At 50.8% G+C, this 18,025-nt stretch overlaps 1 protein-coding gene across 4 annotated transcripts in view; it reads right to left on the bottom strand.

Annotated features, from left to right (window-relative positions):
• Positions 1–5,126: 5,126 nt before the first annotated feature.
• The window catches only part of CHD6 (chromodomain helicase DNA binding protein 6), a 211,721-nt gene continuing 198,822 nt past the window's right edge, over positions 5,127–18,025 (bottom strand). For all 4 annotated transcript variants that reach the window (XM_029221761.1, XM_029221758.1, XM_029221759.1 and 1 more), the window contains 6 exons: positions 17,690–17,841; positions 17,096–17,302; positions 15,644–16,096; positions 13,837–14,031; positions 12,759–12,878; positions 5,127–7,582 (listed from right to left, as the gene is read on the bottom strand). In XM_029221761.1, the coding sequence (XP_029077594.1) occupies positions 6,686–7,582; positions 12,759–12,878; positions 13,837–14,031; positions 15,644–16,096; positions 17,096–17,302; positions 17,690–17,841 (2,024 nt within the window). In that variant the 3' untranslated portion in view covers positions 5,127–6,685. The remainder of the gene's footprint in view (positions 7,583–12,758; positions 12,879–13,836; positions 14,032–15,643; positions 16,097–17,095; positions 17,303–17,689; positions 17,842–18,025) is intronic.

The following is an 18,025-nucleotide window of genomic DNA, read 5'->3' as shown; positions in this document are numbered from 1 at the left end:
GCTGGCAGCTTCGCATCTGTCCTCTGTCTTCCTTCTTCTTCGCCCCAAATAGGACATGGCGTGGAGGAGAGAGAGGGCAGGACAGGCGGCTCTGACTTTTCCTCTGAAGTGAAAGGATGCCCTGGGGGTTTGGAGGCGGAAACTCGAGACAGGCCCCGAGTCCAGCACTTCTTTGAAGTCTGTTTTATCTCAGAAGTAGATGTCACTCTTCTATACTAGTGTATGGTTCATATTTATACAAAACCACGTCTGAATAAATATAAAAATACTTAAAATGACTTAGTTTTTGCACTGAATCTGTGAATACAATGGATGCTCTAGGACAGGAGTCTGCAAGCTTTTTCTGTAAAGGGCCACAGAGCAAATATTTTCAGCTTTACAGGCCATGTGGCTCTGGAACAGCCATTCAAGCCCGCTGTGTGGGGTGGAGCCAGCCCCGGACAGTACGTAAAGGAACGTGGCTGTGCTCTAAGAAAACCTCGTGGTCTCTGAAACCTGAATTTGGTATGTTTTTCATGGGTCGTGAAATAGTATTCTTTTGACTTTTCCATTATTAAAAAACATAAAAGCCCATTCTTGGCGTGTGGGCTGTACCAAACCAGGCAGTGGGCTGTGTGCTCTAGGAAGACTGGGAGGGGCCTGCGCTTTTGGATTCAGACGCCCCTCTAGGTTGCTGTCCTTCCACTCATGGTGCCACTGGGGGAGGTGACAACCACCTGGGCCTCGTCCTCGTCTGGGGAACACGTTTCGGATGAGATCATGGGCGTCGAGGCCTGGCACAGCGGGCCACAGAGCAGGCAGCGGGAGGTGGTGCTGGGGACCCTTAGCGGACGTGAGGCTGGGCCTCGCGGGGGAGGGGAGGAAGGTCACCAGGGCCTGGTGGGTGCAGACGGCACCCTAGGGCGAGAAGCGAGCAGTTTTCACACTAAAAAGCCAGACCGAAGCTCTCACAGTTGGGGTTTCTGGTCCTGCTTTCCAGGTCCTTACTCAAAGCTTGGGCTGAAATGAGGCTCTGGCCTTTGGAGATGGTCTGTTTGCAAGTTGCCTCAGCAAAAAAAAAAAAAAAGTACAGTTTGGGAATTCCCTGGCGGTCCAGTGGTCAGGACTCCTCGCTTTCACTGCCGAGGGCATGGGTTCAATCCCTGGTTGCGGAACTACCCGCAAGCCAAGTTGCCTCTCTCTACTCTTAGCCTCAGAGGACTCCTCCCCTCCCCCCAGGCCCTTCTGGCAGAGCAGTTACACAACCCCCTGCCAGCCTTCTTTTCCACCTTCTAAGGCTGGATGCCTCCCCTTGGACCCAGGCTGGGAAGTCCAAGCACCCAGACGCCATGACCGCCCCCAGGCTCGCACAGCAGGATGCGAAGGAAACGCCTTCTTTCCTGGGTGACCTGGCTCCTCTGGCCTCAGGGCTGCCCACTGTAGCCAGGGGGCCACACGGGCCAGATCAGCCCCTCTCCCCTTGCTCATCATCCCTGTGTACTGCTGTTTTACAAAGTTGCACTGAGGGTTAGCCTCCTCCACGCCTCAGACCAGATGCCCACCCTGACTCCATTATTGGCCAGTTTATGGCTCTGGAATTGGTTTCTCTGTGTCCCCAAATCCCTTGCCACTTATCAGCTGGGTGATTGGGTGTTACTTAGCCTCTCTGGGCCTCAGTTCTCTCATCTGTAAAATGGGTGTAACCTCAGTGTTACTGTGGGGATTGGGAATATGGCCATAAAGCACAAGCCCCACTCAAAGAAGTTCCTAGTAAATGTGCGTCATTACATTAAGGGACCGGAGAAAACAGGATGCCTGGTCCCTTAATGGTTTGAAATTTAGATAAACCAAAAACACCTCAGCATAATTACCTACCAGATATTGCATGGGATATACGTGTACCAAGAATATTAGTTTATCTGAAATTAAAATGTAACTGGGTGTCTTTTTTCCCCTAAATCTGGCAACCCTACCCCAACGGAGGCTACACAGACCCGGGAGCTGCCCTGTCCCCCAGCCCCACAATAGTCTCCTCACCCCTTTAGTTCACTCTGATCAACGGGCTTGCGTGAAAAGGCCCCTTCTTGGGCTTCCCTGGTGGCGCAGTGGTTGAGAGTCCGCCTGCCGATGCAGGGGACACAGGTTCGTGTCCGGGTCCGGGAAGATCCCATGTGCCGCGGAGCGGCTGGGCCCGTGAGCCATGGCCGCTGAGCCTGCGTGTCCGGAGCCTGTGCTCTGCAACGGGAGAGGCCACAACAGTGAGAGGCCCGCGTACCACAAAAAAAAAAAAAAAAAAAAAAAAAAAGGCCGCTTCTTTCCTGTGTGTAGGGTCATAGGGACAGAGGCAGTCAGAAAACCTGTTTCCTGCAGGTGCTTTGAGTCCAACCACAGATCTACTCTGTACTTGCCTCGGGGCTTGGAGCAAGATCCTCCTCACCCTTGATTCCCCTGCTACACCCCTAATTTAACTACCTTATCGTTCCGGGACTGGCAATCCTCACCTCCCCAGCTATTTAAAAGGAGTAAAGGTACACGACTCAAATATAACAAGCAGTTGTACGCACTTGACATTTATCATTTCCATCAACCCCATCAACAACCCTATAGGTTCAAGTTATAATTTGCCCTGTTCTACAGAGGAAACTGAAGCTTAGAGAAGGTGGGAATGCTGCTCCTGCCTCCGCCAGGGGAACCACAGCTCTTCCAGGGACTCCACTCTCCTCCCCCCGCCCCCATCCTAGTTGCTCCCTTTGTCCTTTTGACCTTGGGAGCTCAGGACACCAGGATGGGCTTCCACAGCACCAACTTCAGTCATTTCCAAACGCATCGCATCGCAGGGAACACCTTCCTCATAGGAGCCGGTACTTTATTCATACCTTTCCCTTATTTCCTACCTTACCCCACGGATACCCCGCTGAGCGTGGATTATGAGGGTGGTCATGATGCCGGCCACTTGGTAGCACAAGCCGTGTGTCCTGAGGACCTGCCCTCACGCTCCTGTCCCTCGGAGACTGGGTTTTGAGTAGCCACGGTCCAGAACCAAGGTGACAGTCACTGAGCTGGGTGAACCCCACTGCTGACCTGAGAAAGAGGTCCATTTGTGGTTTCTAGACCCGGCAAATGAATCAGTAATTCTTGCAAGAAACCATTTTAAGGTATAAATGAATAGAGCATAAGGTTTTCCAGAGGGTATGACACAACTGTTCCATGTTTCCCGGTGCCAATTTTCCCAAGCGTAATTCAGTCAGAGCTGGTCTCTGAGGCTGAGGGGTCCCAGACTAAGTATCACAAAGGTTGGAGTGTCCTGGCCTCAGGCTGGTGGGGTTGGGGGGTTGTCTATCCCAGCTCTGTTCTCTGTGGTTGAGATAGCTTTCAGCCTCTCCGTTGGCTTTCGTGAGGCAGACTGGACGCCAGCATCCCTCTACCCAGCAACCAAGATGCTCTGAGGACAAATGAGGTCACTTATGGTAAACACGCACGAAACATTAGAACACTAGCCCAACGTACATGACTAATTGTACTCTCCTACCCTCATACGAGGAGGTAGAATCTACTGGGGCAGGCTTGGAGGTCAAGAGTGAAACCAAGACTCTTGACAACTTCTACCCAGGAGGGCTCCACAAATCTAAAGATCTACAAAGCAGACTGTAGCAGAGGGCCGTCAGGCCTTCTGGAACCATGGCCCACCCATGCTCCAGGCTGTCCATCCACCACCTGTTGGTACCAGCAAGAGACCCGACAAGGGTGAGGCTGGTGGGGCTCCTCAAGCTCAGCCTCACCAAGACTTTGGCAACTTCCCTGCCAGCCTCACTGCTAACTTCTGACACAGCTACCCAAAGCTAAGGATCACGAAGTTCTTAACAAGCCGCAAGAACTTCAGCTACTGAGAGGCATTTCTGTGTTTTGGGGCCTGTTCCAACCCACAGAGGTTCCCTCTTGAAGCCCCAGGTGTGTGACCTGAGGTGGGGCCCATGAAATGGGGCTTAAGAGGGTGGAGGCATCAGCTGCGAGCGTTCAGGCCCCAAGTCTGGGGAGTAGGTGCGGTGCTGCACCCCCTTCTACGGCATCTGTTTTAACTGGGTGTTCTGGTAGCTCAAGAGATAAATCAAGCCAACCCTCATGAATGATAGTTAACAAGCCCCCAACAGGGTGCCCGGCATAAACTGGGCACCTAGGAAAGACAGGGGATTCCTGTGTGCATATGATGCATTCATAAAAATGCCCAGGCAGCAAGAGACATCCAAGTGCCACTGAAGTCCTCAAATACAAATTTGACTTTTGAACTTTTTTTTTTTTTAAATCCAGGATCAAGACCACAGACAATTTATTATGTAAGACATGGGGTGAAGAATGATCCAGGAAGGTTATGGCTGTGAGTGACATGGAATTAGATGAAAAGGCTCAAGTTTGCTGAAGAGAGTTTAAATTTGGCTTTTGCTCTTGGAAACGTCAAAATAATCATAAGAAGCACTTATGCCTTTTACAGAGCAAGTAATCCACAGAGTGTCATTTTCATTTTGCAAACAGGGACACAATAACAGTCAAAGAGAAGCCTAAACACCCAGAGAGTTAACATACAGGTTCGATAAGATATAACACGGGATTTAGCATGCTGGTGGGTTTTTAAATCAAATCCATAATGAACCCTGTGACCTACTGTAGGCTCTAAGTGGAACCTGGGGAAAGCAGCTTTTCCAAACAAAACAACGACAACAAAGAAAACCCAGGCTCTGCTGGATGTCTATAATACTCATTTGCAGTAAGGCTTTCAAGATACATGAATTTTTATAGCATTTGTATTTTAAGGATTTAGGGCAAATACAGTTTTTTTTCTACTTGATAAAAAGAAAATTAGTACTTAAAAGGTTCAAAAAATATATCAATTGAGTGATTTTTTTTTTTTACATAAATAAATTATATTGATTTTCAGGATTTAACAGCTGAAAAAACCTCTTCTGCTTCCACTGGAGGCAAAACTGAACAAAATGTTAGTTAAATAGAGAGAGCAGCATTTCTAAGAAATCTGTTGTCAGCATTAGAGGTCATCTATGCTACAAAGATGTCATTAAATAGAATTTGTTCAATTACTGGATTCTTTCTTCTTATATGATCAGTTTATAGAATTTCTGATTTATAACTCTGATTCATAAAACTGGGACTCCAATTTTTGAAAATACAGCTGATTGATTTTTTTTTTTTCCGGCCACGATTTAACAGACTTCTTTGAGATGCTCATTTTGACATTTACATAATTTATAATCCCAAATGTATAAAAGACAATGACAAAAGCATCATAAATAAATAATGCAAACTGAAATAGTTACGTCAAATTTTTGGACCTTCTGATAAATTATAGCAAAACTGTAACAGAAAAAGTAAAAAATACAGTAAATTGTGACAACAAAAGGTGAAACTGGTACTAGTAACACTTCCAACATTTCTGACGGTCCTGCACAGCCCTGTGCCCCTGGGGATTGAACCATGAGCTTCTTTCAAGTCTCAGAGTGTGAACTGTGGGTGAAAAGTGACACCATCAGAAGGGAGGGACCACGTGGGAGGGCGAAGGAAAGCAGGTGAGGGTTGCTGGGGCCGGCGGGTTCTTCCGGGCCTGGCCTGGGCAGCTGAGGAAGAAGGGGGAATAATGTTAATTTGCAACACGGTCTCCACTAAATTGATGCTTTGGGATCTGGGTCCGACTGTAAAATATAAACCGAGTAGAGAAAAATCTGGAGAGAAGAAAAAAACTTTTCACAGTCGCATTCCAAGAGGTGGTACAAACCTCAAACCCTGGCGAGTCTAAGAGTGTTGAGGGACTGTTTGCTTTGCAGGCTCCAGAAAGAGCCTGATTCTTGGCGAAGGGGAGCGTGAAGTTAGGAGCCAGGAGGCCTGGCAGTGGCCAGAGCAGTCCCTAAGAGGCCTCGGCGGGGTCACAGCTAGTCGTGCAGTCCTCCACCCCCATCGTCGCCGGCAACGGCTCAAGGTGTGTACAGCTCTCTCGTACTGAGAACCCCCTGTTAACTTGGGAGAGGGGGGATGCGTGTGTATCAAGTAATGCCCCATTGGTATTTCTTCTTGCTGCAGGTGCCTGAAAACCCACAAAGGTGTTACTACCAGTAAGGTTTCTGTTTTAGAAAGAAATGAACATACGTGGTTTCAACCATTAATTATATACTTTTGCCTATCCTACTCGTTTAGTAATCATGATAAAACTGGGAAATATTTTAACTAAAAAATATGCACCAGCACTTCTTCCTCTGTGCTTTTTGGTTCCCCAACACATTCTTCCCATTCAGCACAGCTCATGGAAAAAAGAGCTGCTCTCTGCCTCTCCTTCGGCCCTTCTTCACTGGTAAATCCCTAGACGGTTTTCCTTTGCCATTTTTCCTCCTCAAATAAGTGGGAAACTTGGAAGAGAAGGGGGCAGGGCGTGTCCCCACGTCTGCACTAACTACGATTGCTGGAATGAACGACTGGGTAACGGAGTGAGGATTCTGCGCCTCCTACACTAGGTCAACGACACTTAGCTGATGACGTGGCAAGACCCTGTGACTATTAACATCTGTTACCATAGTTCTCAGACAGGAAATCAGGTAGGTAATAGTACTTATGGAAACACAGGTTCTTATGACAGTGAAGTGAGGGAAGTAACAAACCTTGATGGGATAAGAAACTTACAAGTCATAAGAATTTCTTCAATGAAAAAGTTCTAATTGGTGACACTGTTAGAGTCTTGGGGGCCCCCTTCGCCGGCCTGTGCTGCGTGTCCTCTCTCTGGAGGCGCGGGGGCCCTGGATTCGGGGCAGCTCTGGGCACCGCCCGGCTCCCTCTCCAACCCGGGTGCAGGCTCTGGGCTGGGGTCCGGGTTGTCCCCTTTTGTTTTCTTCCTCATCCTCTTCTGGCTCTCCAGACCTACTATTTCTGAGTGTCTGGCCTGCTGCATGGCCGGCAGAGCCATGCCCATGCCGGGGGAGACAAACATGGATGGGTAAATGAGTCCGGGGGACACTCCTGGGATGAGAAACGGGTTAAAAGCCACAGGACTACTCGTAGTTATTGGAGGTTCGGCCTGATCGGAAAATGGACTAGGACCGGGCTTGTCTTCGGCTGACGTGTCCGTTTTGACATCACGGCCGCTGGGCTGGTCTTCTGCAGTCTTTTCAGCCGCCAACGTGCCACTCTTCGTTGTGCTTGACAAAGGCGCTGGCACAGCCGAGGCGCAGGTGGTGGTCATGGGGGCGTTGAGGAGCCCTCCGACCCCAAACATCTGGGGCACGGCGGCCATCCCCGGCAGCACCATGGGCAGCATGCTCAACGTGCTCTTGACCTCTTCGCCCGTGGGCATCGCTGCAAAGCTGGCCGGGAACCCCACCAGCCCCGTGAGGGGGATGCTGGGCATGTTTCTCATGTTCTGAAGTCCGACCAGGTCCATCCCAGCGATCAGGCCGTTCATGAAGAGAGGCCCCATCCCGGAGGGGGAGTCCGCCACGAGGGCGGGAGCCTTCAGGAGCTCGCTACGGGGCCGCCTGCCCCTCCGGCGGGGGCCTGAGTCTCGGAGAACAGGCTCAGGTAGGGTGTGATTGAACTTGTTTTCCGGGAGAAACCCCTGAAAAAGGACGAAGAGACACAAGATGCTGAAGGTTACTGGATGGCGGGTGAGCAGCTGGGGGCTCCTCACCAGCCTTTCCTGTCCGCCTGCCCACCCTGAGCTGCACAGCTCTGTGCCTCCCTTGAGGCTGAGAGCCTGAAACCACCGAGCCGCTTCCACTGTGCTCACGGTAGAGGGGCACCCGCCCTGCGGAGTGGCTGCCGGAGCACTGGGAGCTGGAACCAGCCAGAGACCTCAAGTCTTAGTCGAGACTTTTTTTTATTGAGGGATAACTGACATAATATTACAGTAGTTTCATGTGTAAAATACAAAAAAGGACAACTTCATGAGTTTCCGTGTCATCCTTGCACAGGGCTGTGCCAGTCTTCTCTGCTTCACCCTGATCTGAGCGCGTGTGCTGCCGAGGCTGGCAGTCGGGACCTGCGGCTGCGACCCCTCGGCCAGACCCCACATTCGCCTCCCTCCTGACACAGGGCGGTTTTTAACTGAAGCCACAAAGCAGGACAGGAGGATGGGGCTTGGGAGCAGGAAGATCTCAGTCCTGACCTAAGCCCCCAGCTGTGGGGGGAGAGAGGACAATGGCACCTAAGTCAGATCCTCAGAAGACGCCACAGGTCTCTGCTTAAGAGGCAGTCACAGCGGCAGGTAGTGGGCGACACGGGTCAAGCTCTCAGCGGGCTGCGTGCACATGTGTGCACATCTGCCCCGACATGAGGAGTGGCTCATATGCACTGCTCCTCTCGGTAGTGAGGGCCTCAGCAGTGAGGGAAACTGGCCGTCGGAGGTGCTAACGAAGGGGGTGGTGATACGGAAGAGCGGCAGGGCTCTTGGCTCTCTGCTCTTTTTGGCGGTAACACAAAACAAGTATCTGCCCTGTGTCGGGCGCTGGGCGACGGGCTCTGTGTGTAGGATCTCAATTCGTCACCACGCCCACCCTACGAGCCGCTACTACTGTTACAGCCATTTTACAGGGAGTTCAGAGGTTCATACACACATGAAAAACGTGCACTTGAATGTTCCCAAGTCCCCAGGAAAAATGCTATTTTTGAGGTCTTGTATTTGTCCTTCGAAGAATTTCCCAAAGAATATTAAAGAAAAACCAGGTCATCATGGACAAAAAGCTTTACGATGGTGAACTTTGAGGAGAAAAGTCTTCTCAAAAGGCCTTGGTTTAGAAAAGCAGAAGAGGGAATTCCCTGGCAATCCAGTGGTTGGGACTCTGCACTTTCACTGCCGAGGGCCTGGGTTTGATCCCTGGTTGAGAAGGAATGAAGATCCCACAAGCTGCACAGCGTGGCCAAAAAAAAAAAAAAGAAAAGTAGAAGAGGGAGAAACCTCTGGAACCGCTGTGTTTAGTCACCTTTCTTTCTCACAAATCAAGAAGGGCAGGATTTGCCCCCAGGGCACAGTTGGTGAGTGACAGAGGCAGCAAGAACCCAGGCCCTGTGGCCCTAGCCCACCTGATTCTCACACGTGACCAGCCACCGGCACTTTGAAAGCTGGTTTGTCCTCAGCTGCTGCTTGGGTCTGGGGATGATGCCTGGGGAGCTATTCCTGCTGGTTCCTGTCTCTAAAGAGAGACGGTCGGATGTGATGGACGGAGCCAGGCTAAAAGTATCATTTCTCACTGGTCTATCTTGAGCCCATCAGTGCAGACTGCCTCATTCTGGAGAGACCACAGCCTCAGGCCCCTGCTGGGAAGCCCATCTCAGCCCAGGGCCTGGCCACAGTAACCACCACTCGACTAACAGGCTTTCCAAGACCTGTTCCCTGTAGCCCAGCCACAGCCGAGAGACAGGGGAAGGTCCCAGCTGTGTCTTTTCCCTTTATACTCCCAAATGCTCATCCTCACCCTCCTCATTACTCTCCAGTGGGAGGGCCTGTTCAATCTTAGAAGCCTTTCTGTTGGGAAGAAAAGGAACCTCGAACTTGATGAATAACGCTCCCATCTTCTTTTCAAACAATCTGCTATATATAAAGCAGACGTTCTTTAACATGCTTTACTTTGAGCTCATCAGGGCATCTGGGGCTGGAGAGCTCACTTCGGGCAACCTGCATCCTGCAGGACCTTTGGTCCCTGTGGCCTTGCTCACCAAGTTCAAGTCGCACTCCTCAGGTACCAGGATGTCCCCACCCTTGTTGGGAACCACTGATATAGACAACGCTGGGCCCTTTCAGAACCGGGGACTTGCCCAGAAGGCGCAGGCTGGCTGCCCCCCTTCAGCGTGGGGGAGCAGCAGCAGAAAGGCCCGGCTGAGGAGGGCAGTGCTTCACCCCCTGCACGGTGAGGCGAGCCGGCAGAGGCAGTCGGCCCACCTCTTCCTGCGGGTGCAAGCATCACCCCAGCCAGCCCGTGGCTGCCCACCCAGGGCCGACACCCCTCCCAGCAGCTTGGCGACCACACACTGCGGGCAAGGCGGGCTTTGGCAGCTCTCCTTCTTGGTAATTACACCCTGGGAACTGACCTGCTTCCTCTTCCTGGGGAGGCTGTGGGGAGGGCAAGGAGAGGCAGACAAGAAGGGGCAGACGCTCAGCAACGCTGCAGGCGTGGATGACCGCACGGGCCCTCCAACCCTAGAACATCTTTCTTCACCAATACACAGCAGCATTTATTCCAAAGCCTGCGTGTTCCAGCTCTAAAACTTAACTCCTGGGCGGAGGCAGAGAAGGGGGTGGTGACCAAAACCTACTTACTCCTCCCAGGAAGGTGAGTAGGCTCGGCCAACAGACATTCCCTGAGTGGAAAGAGGCCTAACAACCAAACGCAGTATGAGGACCCTGGTTTAAAAGTCCTAAGAACAAAACAAAGCAAAACAGAAACTAGCCCTGAAAGACATTTCTGGGACAAGTGGGGTAATCAGAATATGGGCTAGTTACAACATATTACTAATAATGACGTGTGTGATGGTGGTAATAGTGATGGGGGAAAACACTCTCAGGAGACACATCCTTAAGTATTTAGGGGTGACATGGCATCTCTGCAATTTACTGTCAAATGGCTCAGCAAGAAACAAGCAAAAAGAACCCCCACTACACACAAGTATGTCAAACATAACTTCACATATAAAATAAGAGGCATGTGCGTGTGCGTACACACATTTAATGATGAGCGACCACTATGTACCGGGCGGGCATCCTTTTTTTTTTTTTGGCTGTGTCGGATCTTTAGTTGCAGCACGTGGGATCTTCGTTGCGGTGCTCGGGTTTCTCTCTAGTTGCAGCGCTCGGGCTTCTCTCTAGTTGTGGCGTGTGGGTTTTCTCTCTCTAATTGTGGTGCATGGGCTCCAGGGCACATGGGTTCTATAGTTTGAGGCACGTGGGCTCTCTAGTTGAGGCACGTGGCCTCAGTAGTTGTAGCGCATGGGCTTAGTTGCCCTGTGGCACGTGGGATCTTAGTTCCCTGACCAGAGATCGAACCCGGTCCCCTGCATTGCAGGACAGATTCTTTACCACTGGGCCACCACGGAAGTCCCCCAGGGGGCATTCTTAAAGCTGAGTTCCGCGGCCTGACTGCAGCCTGTGTGATGCTGTCTGTGGGGCTTGGCTGCACACTCGGCAGAAAAGGCTAAAGGCAGGAAGAAGTTCCTTGCGGGATCTGAACGTGTTTCTAGGAGAAATGGTAAGGTGTCTAGGGGACGGACACAGGGTGCAGCACACCCCAGAGGCTCCGGTCCCGAGGACCAGGCAGACACGTGCTTTCTGTTCAGGCCTTACTGCAGGCAAAGGACCCCGAGGCAGGGCCTGAGTTCATTTAACAAAGGAGGGAAAGCACACCTCTGGTGAGAGGCTGGCTCATAAGGACAGCTCAGAAATGAGTTTTCTGGCAGGGGGTCAGCATCTGCAGGGGAGTGATGAACATTAATTTCCAGAGAACGTGAGGGAAATTGTTAGACATGTAGAAAGAAATGAGAAAGTCAAGGGGGAAACCACGTCCTTAAACCAAGAGGTCAGAGACTCCACCAAGTAAGGACTGGGGTTGTCTCCTGACAAAAGGAGAGCGAGGGGCCGAGCGAGACAGAGGGATGAGAACCGATGTGGAATCAGTCTGTACAGCACGAGCGGGTCTAAGGTGTGGGTTCCCGAGGATAAAGCAAGAGAGGGGAGCAAAGGGCAGCTTTTCCAACGCAACAAACCTAACAAGCAGTGGGCCCCAGCCTTCCTCCCCGGTGGCCACGGCAGCCTGTGGGGACGAGCGAGGGCAGTGTTTGTCGGGCTGCTGGAGGAGTGACCCTCCAGGCGACCAAATCAGAAACAAGCTCCTTGGGAACATTAACGAGCAGGAAATGACTAGGGTGGGTGGTCTCTTGGAATTAAAAAAAGAAACGGCATCCAGGAAATCCCCCTAAGAAGGAAATTCATACCCAGGAAAGCCGTAGCTGGCAGAGCGCTAAGAAAGGCGTTCAGGAGAGCCTGCCAGTTCAGAGGACAACCCGGGGAGGGCAGAGCCCCACGAGGATCCTCAGAAGCGCCCTATTTGGGCAGAGCGCACTTTGAGGAGGTTAAAAGCACATTTGTGTATCATTTGCCCAAGCTCAACACATTTTGAGGTTGAAATGTTATCGCCCCCTAGAGGTTACGAGTTTTCTATTCCAAATTTGTACTCATCTGTAAACTATAATTAACTCAGATTCGTTCCACTACAAGTATCTGCAGATGTCTTTGAAGTCGCTTCCAGGCTCATGATTCTATAATAGGAAGAGGGCAATGCTTGGAGTCAGCTGTTTTTCATTGCCAGCCAGGACGGAATAGGAGGAAATGTCTTAAATGGTAGCCAGAAAAACTTTGATCGGAAAATGAAAATTTCCAGTAATGAAGTTCGTTAAACACTGGAAACACACTCCTGATAAGGGTTAAAAGGTATTTTTCCCTGAACTGTCTAAAATGGGGGCGGTGGGGGGAGCGCGGGACAGGGGGAGCGGGTTGGGAATCAGGCTTTGGTAATGGTTTAAGTACAGACTTAACCCAAAAGTTTCGGAGGTAAAGGTTGAAAACAAACGACCACGGAGGCCATGCTGCTGGTGAAAACACCCCAACACCACTTATCACGGCTTATCAACCTCCTGTGGAGCTCCTGGTCCCCCTGGTAAGGTCGCCTGGCTACCGCCTTCCCCTGCTGGAGCTTTCTCTCTGAGCCTGTAAGGCCGGGCTCCACCGCGAGGTCCGTATTCCTTACCCTCAGGCCTGGCTCCTTGGGGACGGCAGGAACCCTCTCTTCCCCACTCAGGGAGTTGACGTCTAATTTTCCAGTATCCTTACAGCGTGGCCTCCTCTGCTTGGGTTTGTCTGAAAAATTCTAGGAGGTAAATGGAAACCAACATTACAAAACATTCTGCCACAGATTCTTCTGATGAGGGTGGTGCCTCTCAGCTGGTTTTGCTATTTTCTCGCTCATGGCCCTCTGCACAGGACCCGTCAGGTTAGGCTGAAGGGAACAGCCCCTTGGCCCTCAGCCAGGCTCTGTCCTTGAAGCCACAGTGTTCCTGCAGCAAAGCCGGAAGACAAGTCTCCTGTGGGGGCCTCCTGGCCCTCCAGACCAGAGCACCTGGCTGACCCACCAGTTTCCCAGGGCTCCGCTTTCCCCCGATCACTGTCTCGGATTCTCTCTTCACTGCTCCCTACTTGGCGGGCTTCGTCTGTCTCTGGAGGGTGTGCATCTGTGAATGCATCCTTCTCCTTTCCTTGGGAGCTTTCTCCTGCCACGTCTTACTAATGAGATGTACCCAGGACAAAGGTGGTGGTGGGGTTGATGAGCAAACGAGAAACAGAAAAACCAAGAGAAGATTCCGGCGCTCAGGAGCCCTCTCCTCCAGATTCTTAGTGTGGAGGACTGAGGGCAGAGGCAGTAAGAGGAACTGAGGAAAAGTTCCCGAGCAGTAACTGCAACTAACCCATCACCTCAAAGTGGCGATGCAGTAACTTGAAAAGAATACACAGGAACATTTCCACAAAGTGGCAGCGCTTATGCAACTGAAAGGATTCTCTGTGAGCTCATGAATGTGATCATTTGGGGGAAGGGAGGGCTGAGCTTGGGCAAGTTCTGTCCTCGTAAGATTTCCACGTCTACTTTCCGGCATGGCATTCTGATCTGGGCTGTAATTTCTGTTACTGGAAAACGTAACCAGAATTTAAACTGTTTTTCTCCACTTTACAATGATGTCCTCAGTGGACACCGACTTCTCTCAGGCTTCCTGGTCCTCCTGGCCCCCCCCCCCAGCATCTTCGCGTCAGAGACGGCACCGACACACACTCACCGCGCCAAAGCCAGGGACCTCGAGGGGGCAGTCTGCCTGCTGCCGCAGCCAGTCCAGCAGGCTCTTGCTGGGAATGGCTTTCTCGGGCTGGCTGCCGGCTACCGGGGCCGGCTCCGGGGTCGAAGTGGCAGGCACTGGCCCTTCAGGAGGGTGTGAGGTGCTCAGGGGGGCCGGCCCTGGGTCTTCGTGGACCTCCTGGACAAAGGGAAGACAAGTACGTGCAGTTCATCATGACAGAATGAAAACTAGTTTCTCAAAGGAAAACACATATGGTGCTGTTTGCATCTTCCCACCAGAACATGACTCTGCCTGTGCCTGACTACGAAGCCCCCACAGAAGCTCTCACGTGTTGGGCGTTCCCTCCACCCGACGGCTCCTCTCCCCTCTCGTCTCCGCAGTAGACTTCCGTACCGTCCTGTCTGCTCAGGTTCCCTCTTGCCGCCTTTGTCACCATCACTGACAGTCCCGGCGACACTGGCCACCCCGCTCCTCTCCCCCGTAGCACTCGTCACAGGTTTTCCCACAACAGAAAGTACCATGCTGCAGCTGCCTTACCTAGTCCTCTCTCAGCACTGCCAAAGCCTGTCTTACTCATCTCTGTATTCCCAGTGCCTATGTGGGGTCTGCTGATAAAGTACAACGTCAGTGCTGAATAAATACCTGCATAATAGATTTTTCAAAATACTCTGAGGCCAAGGAAAAAGGCTTCACTTCTTCCACTGGAATTCTACAATCATTACAGGAAAACTGGCTTTGCACCTCTAAAAAATGAGACAACCTTCTTGTAGACTTGGAGGATTGGACAGGGCAAGAACCTGCCATTTCAGCTTCCCAAATTATATAGAAAGTCTAAGAGGGAAACATATACCAAGCGATACAGCGGAGCTCTCTGGCTCTAGAGAACCAAGTCCTTGGTTTGGTTCCCTGATCTGCCATTTACCACCTGGATAATCTTGGGCAAATTATTTAACGCTTGTAAGCCTCAGTTTGCTCATCTCCAAAATGGGAATGGTAACAACACCTTCACAGGGTTTTTGTGAAAATCACACAGAACAATCAAGTAAAACCCTGAATGCAGTGCCTGGCAAAGGCACTCAATAAGTATTGTTCATTATTACTCCTTTTCAAGTAAGAAAACATGAAACGTGATTGCTGTTTCGGAGCTCAAAATTCAATAAATGGGAAAAATCAGAATACAAAGAGAGAAGTCAGTGGTCTTGGACACACTAAACAAAGTCTGAGGGGCTCCTCTGGACCAGGTGTGCAGTTTCTGCCCTCTTCTGTTGTTTACAAGGATCTCTGAGCTGAGAACACCTTAGTGTGGCCTCAGGAGGCCTCACAGCGACCCTCTGTGGTAGAAGCTGCAGCCCCCTCTTTACAGAGGAGCAACGGGGGGCGGCTCAAGGTGGCCAGCAGGTCAAGCAGCAGAGCCAGGATTAATGTTCAGGACGTCCTGACTCCCAAATCCCAGCTCCTGGAAAGCCCACTGACCTGGAACAACGTTGTTGCAAACACAGCCCTGCTTCTGCTTTACTCTTTGGATCACCAGTGGCTCCGAGACACTGGAGGCTGGGCTGTTACTGTGTGAAATGGTTCGTTTTTCCAGGTTGCATGCAGGTTAAGGGCCCTCGATGGACTAATACCTATTTCTAAAAGAGACTGAGAGCAACTGATGACGAGAAGATAAGCAGGACAATTGAAATAGGGATAAAAGATCCATAATCAAAAAGTGTTGTGTCTGAGGAAGAAGGGTTTGTTGCTCAGTGTATAGAGGTCAATGTTTGTACTTAGTGGCTCATGTACCCACCAAGATCCCCGCCTGGAGTGTCGGCTCCTTCAGAAAGATGAGGTCCACGCCTCCGTCTACATGCTTCCGCCTCCCTCTCCGCCTCCTGGTGGCAGCGTCATCTCTCCTGAGGCTTCCGTTGACGATCTGTCCAGTCACTGGATGGATCAGGCCGGCTTGCAGAATCCCAGACAAGTCCATGCCAAGGGCTCCTTGAAGTGAACCGATAGCCCCAATCTTAGGGGTGCTGGCGCTCACTGGGAAAGGGGATGTGGCCCCCGGGGACCCCTCCGATGGGCAGGAGAGGTCTATCGCTGACTCTCCGTGCCAGCCGTTGAGGACAATGGGGGGGTGCCCGTGGGTGGCGGGGAACTGCTCCAGGCGCCGGGTCTTTGCGTCCCTCTCCACCTCGAACTCGTAAGGACGCCTGTGCTTCTGTTCCTCCTTTGTGAATACCGAAGCCAAGAAGCTCTCCTGCGAACACACACATGTGGCAAGAGAGGTTTGAACGCCACCTCTGTGGCTGAATGCCAGCTCTTTCTAGGCCCCATTTCCTTGGGGCTAGTAATCACCTTCTCAGAACTTCTTCTAACTCAAACCTTCTCAAACTTTACTACTAAATCACCTGGACAGCTTGTTAGAATGCAGATTCAACCTCAGCGGGCCTGAGATTCTCTGCATTTCTAACAAGTTCCCAGATGCTGTGAAAGCTGCTAGTCCATGAACTATACACCTGGAATTGCAAGATCATAGTTTAGGGAATCTCAGCCTCAGCTGTACATCAGAATCAACTGGGAAGTTAAAAAAAAAAAAAGCCAATATCGAGTCTACACCCTGGACCAATTCAGTCAGAATCTGGAGCTTCTCAAGGTCCCCAGCGGAGTCCAGTGTGCAGCTGACAGTGAGAGCTAGTGTGCTAATAACCACGTGTCCTTAAACTTGACCTCTGAGTTTATAAACCACAAATAAAACTCATGCCTGCTTTGACTCCCCTCCTTTCTATCTGCTGCCACCGTTCTCAGTCCTCAAGTGTTGAACATCCCGATCTGTTCACGCCTCCCCTTCCTCATATAGTCATCAGTCATCACGACATGCCAGCCAACTCCACCCCTTTCTTTGGAGCCACTCTGCCACTAAGCTGGTCTAGAACTTATCTCTTCCTCAGATGCCCACCTGCCTCCCAGCCCTGGAGGCACAGCCCCTCCCTGACCCCCATCTCCCACGAAGCTGCACACCACTCCCGTTGAGCCGCAAACACACTTTCATCACGCACTTCCCTGCTCCAAAACTACAGCCTCTGCTGCCTACAGGATAAAATCCAGATTCCTCAATGAACACTAATGGCTTGACCCCAAAAAAAAGAAAGAAAAAAATTCCTATCCACTCAGTATTTGTTGAATAAATGACTCAATTAAGAAGTGCAAAGCGTCCTCCTCCTTTGTTTCAAGGTCAAGGACATTCTTACAGCCTCACCTTCTGCATCTGGGCCACCAACGCTGCGCCACTGCTGAAGACATGTTCTGATGCCTCTGGCTCTGAAAGGCTGCTGCGGGGACCAGCGCCACTGGTTAACACGGGGGTGGGCAGCGCGGCCGAGGGCTCATACTGCTGGTTGGAGGGCCACTTCCCCTTTAACACCACATGGCAGATGTTATCCAGGCGGTTAATTATCACGCGATCCTATAAAAAAGAACAAAAGCTCTGAGGAATAAGTACCAAGTTACCCAAATTCACAAAATCCCCTGAAATCAAGTGGCAAGTTTTTTAACCAGAAGAAACTGATTAGAAAAGGGCGCACACAAGTGGACTCACTTTACAAGCCTTAAAAGAAATGGTATCGTCCAGACAACAAAGATTAAAAGCCACAGCGCTGTAAATACGAAGATAAGCTGACACTTCTGTCTTATGGTCTAATTAGGTGCATGTATCTTTAATGTCACATAACTAGTATCTTTTAAAGATACTAAACATTTGTCTGAGTCTGTTTCTCAGAAATATTCTAAAAGGTTTAAAGGAAAGGAGTCAAAGCTGAGGATGCTCTGGGTGGAGTGTGCAAGCTCTGGGTACCTTTGGCCACTCGGAGAAGGAATAGAGGGTTTTCTCCTGGAGCAGCTGCGCAATGGTGGGAGCCCGTGCCTCCTGCAGGTTGTCCCTGAGGTCCCCTACGATGCCCGAGGTCGAGTTCTTGCTCTCCTCCTCAGAGTATTTCCCTGGATAATCTAGGAAGGAAGGTTAAAAAAAAAATGAATTAGGCGCTCGGGAGATACTAGTGATCTGAAAGATGAGGAAGTCTGATCTTGTTTTTTAATTAGCCCAGTGTGTGCTCATTTATTTTTAATTGACTTATTAATTACCATACTTTCTATTTCCAGAAGCACTCTATCGGTTAAGCCATAAAGGCAC

This window comes from Monodon monoceros, unplaced genomic scaffold (genome assembly GCF_005190385.1).
Source record: "Monodon monoceros isolate NGI ecotype Baffin Bay Population unplaced genomic scaffold, NGI_Narwhal_1 Super_Scaffold_13, whole genome shotgun sequence".
NCBI classification, from domain to species: Eukaryota; Metazoa; Chordata; class Mammalia; order Artiodactyla; family Monodontidae; genus Monodon; species Monodon monoceros.
This window is presented reverse-complemented; position numbering and strand designations above follow the sequence as displayed.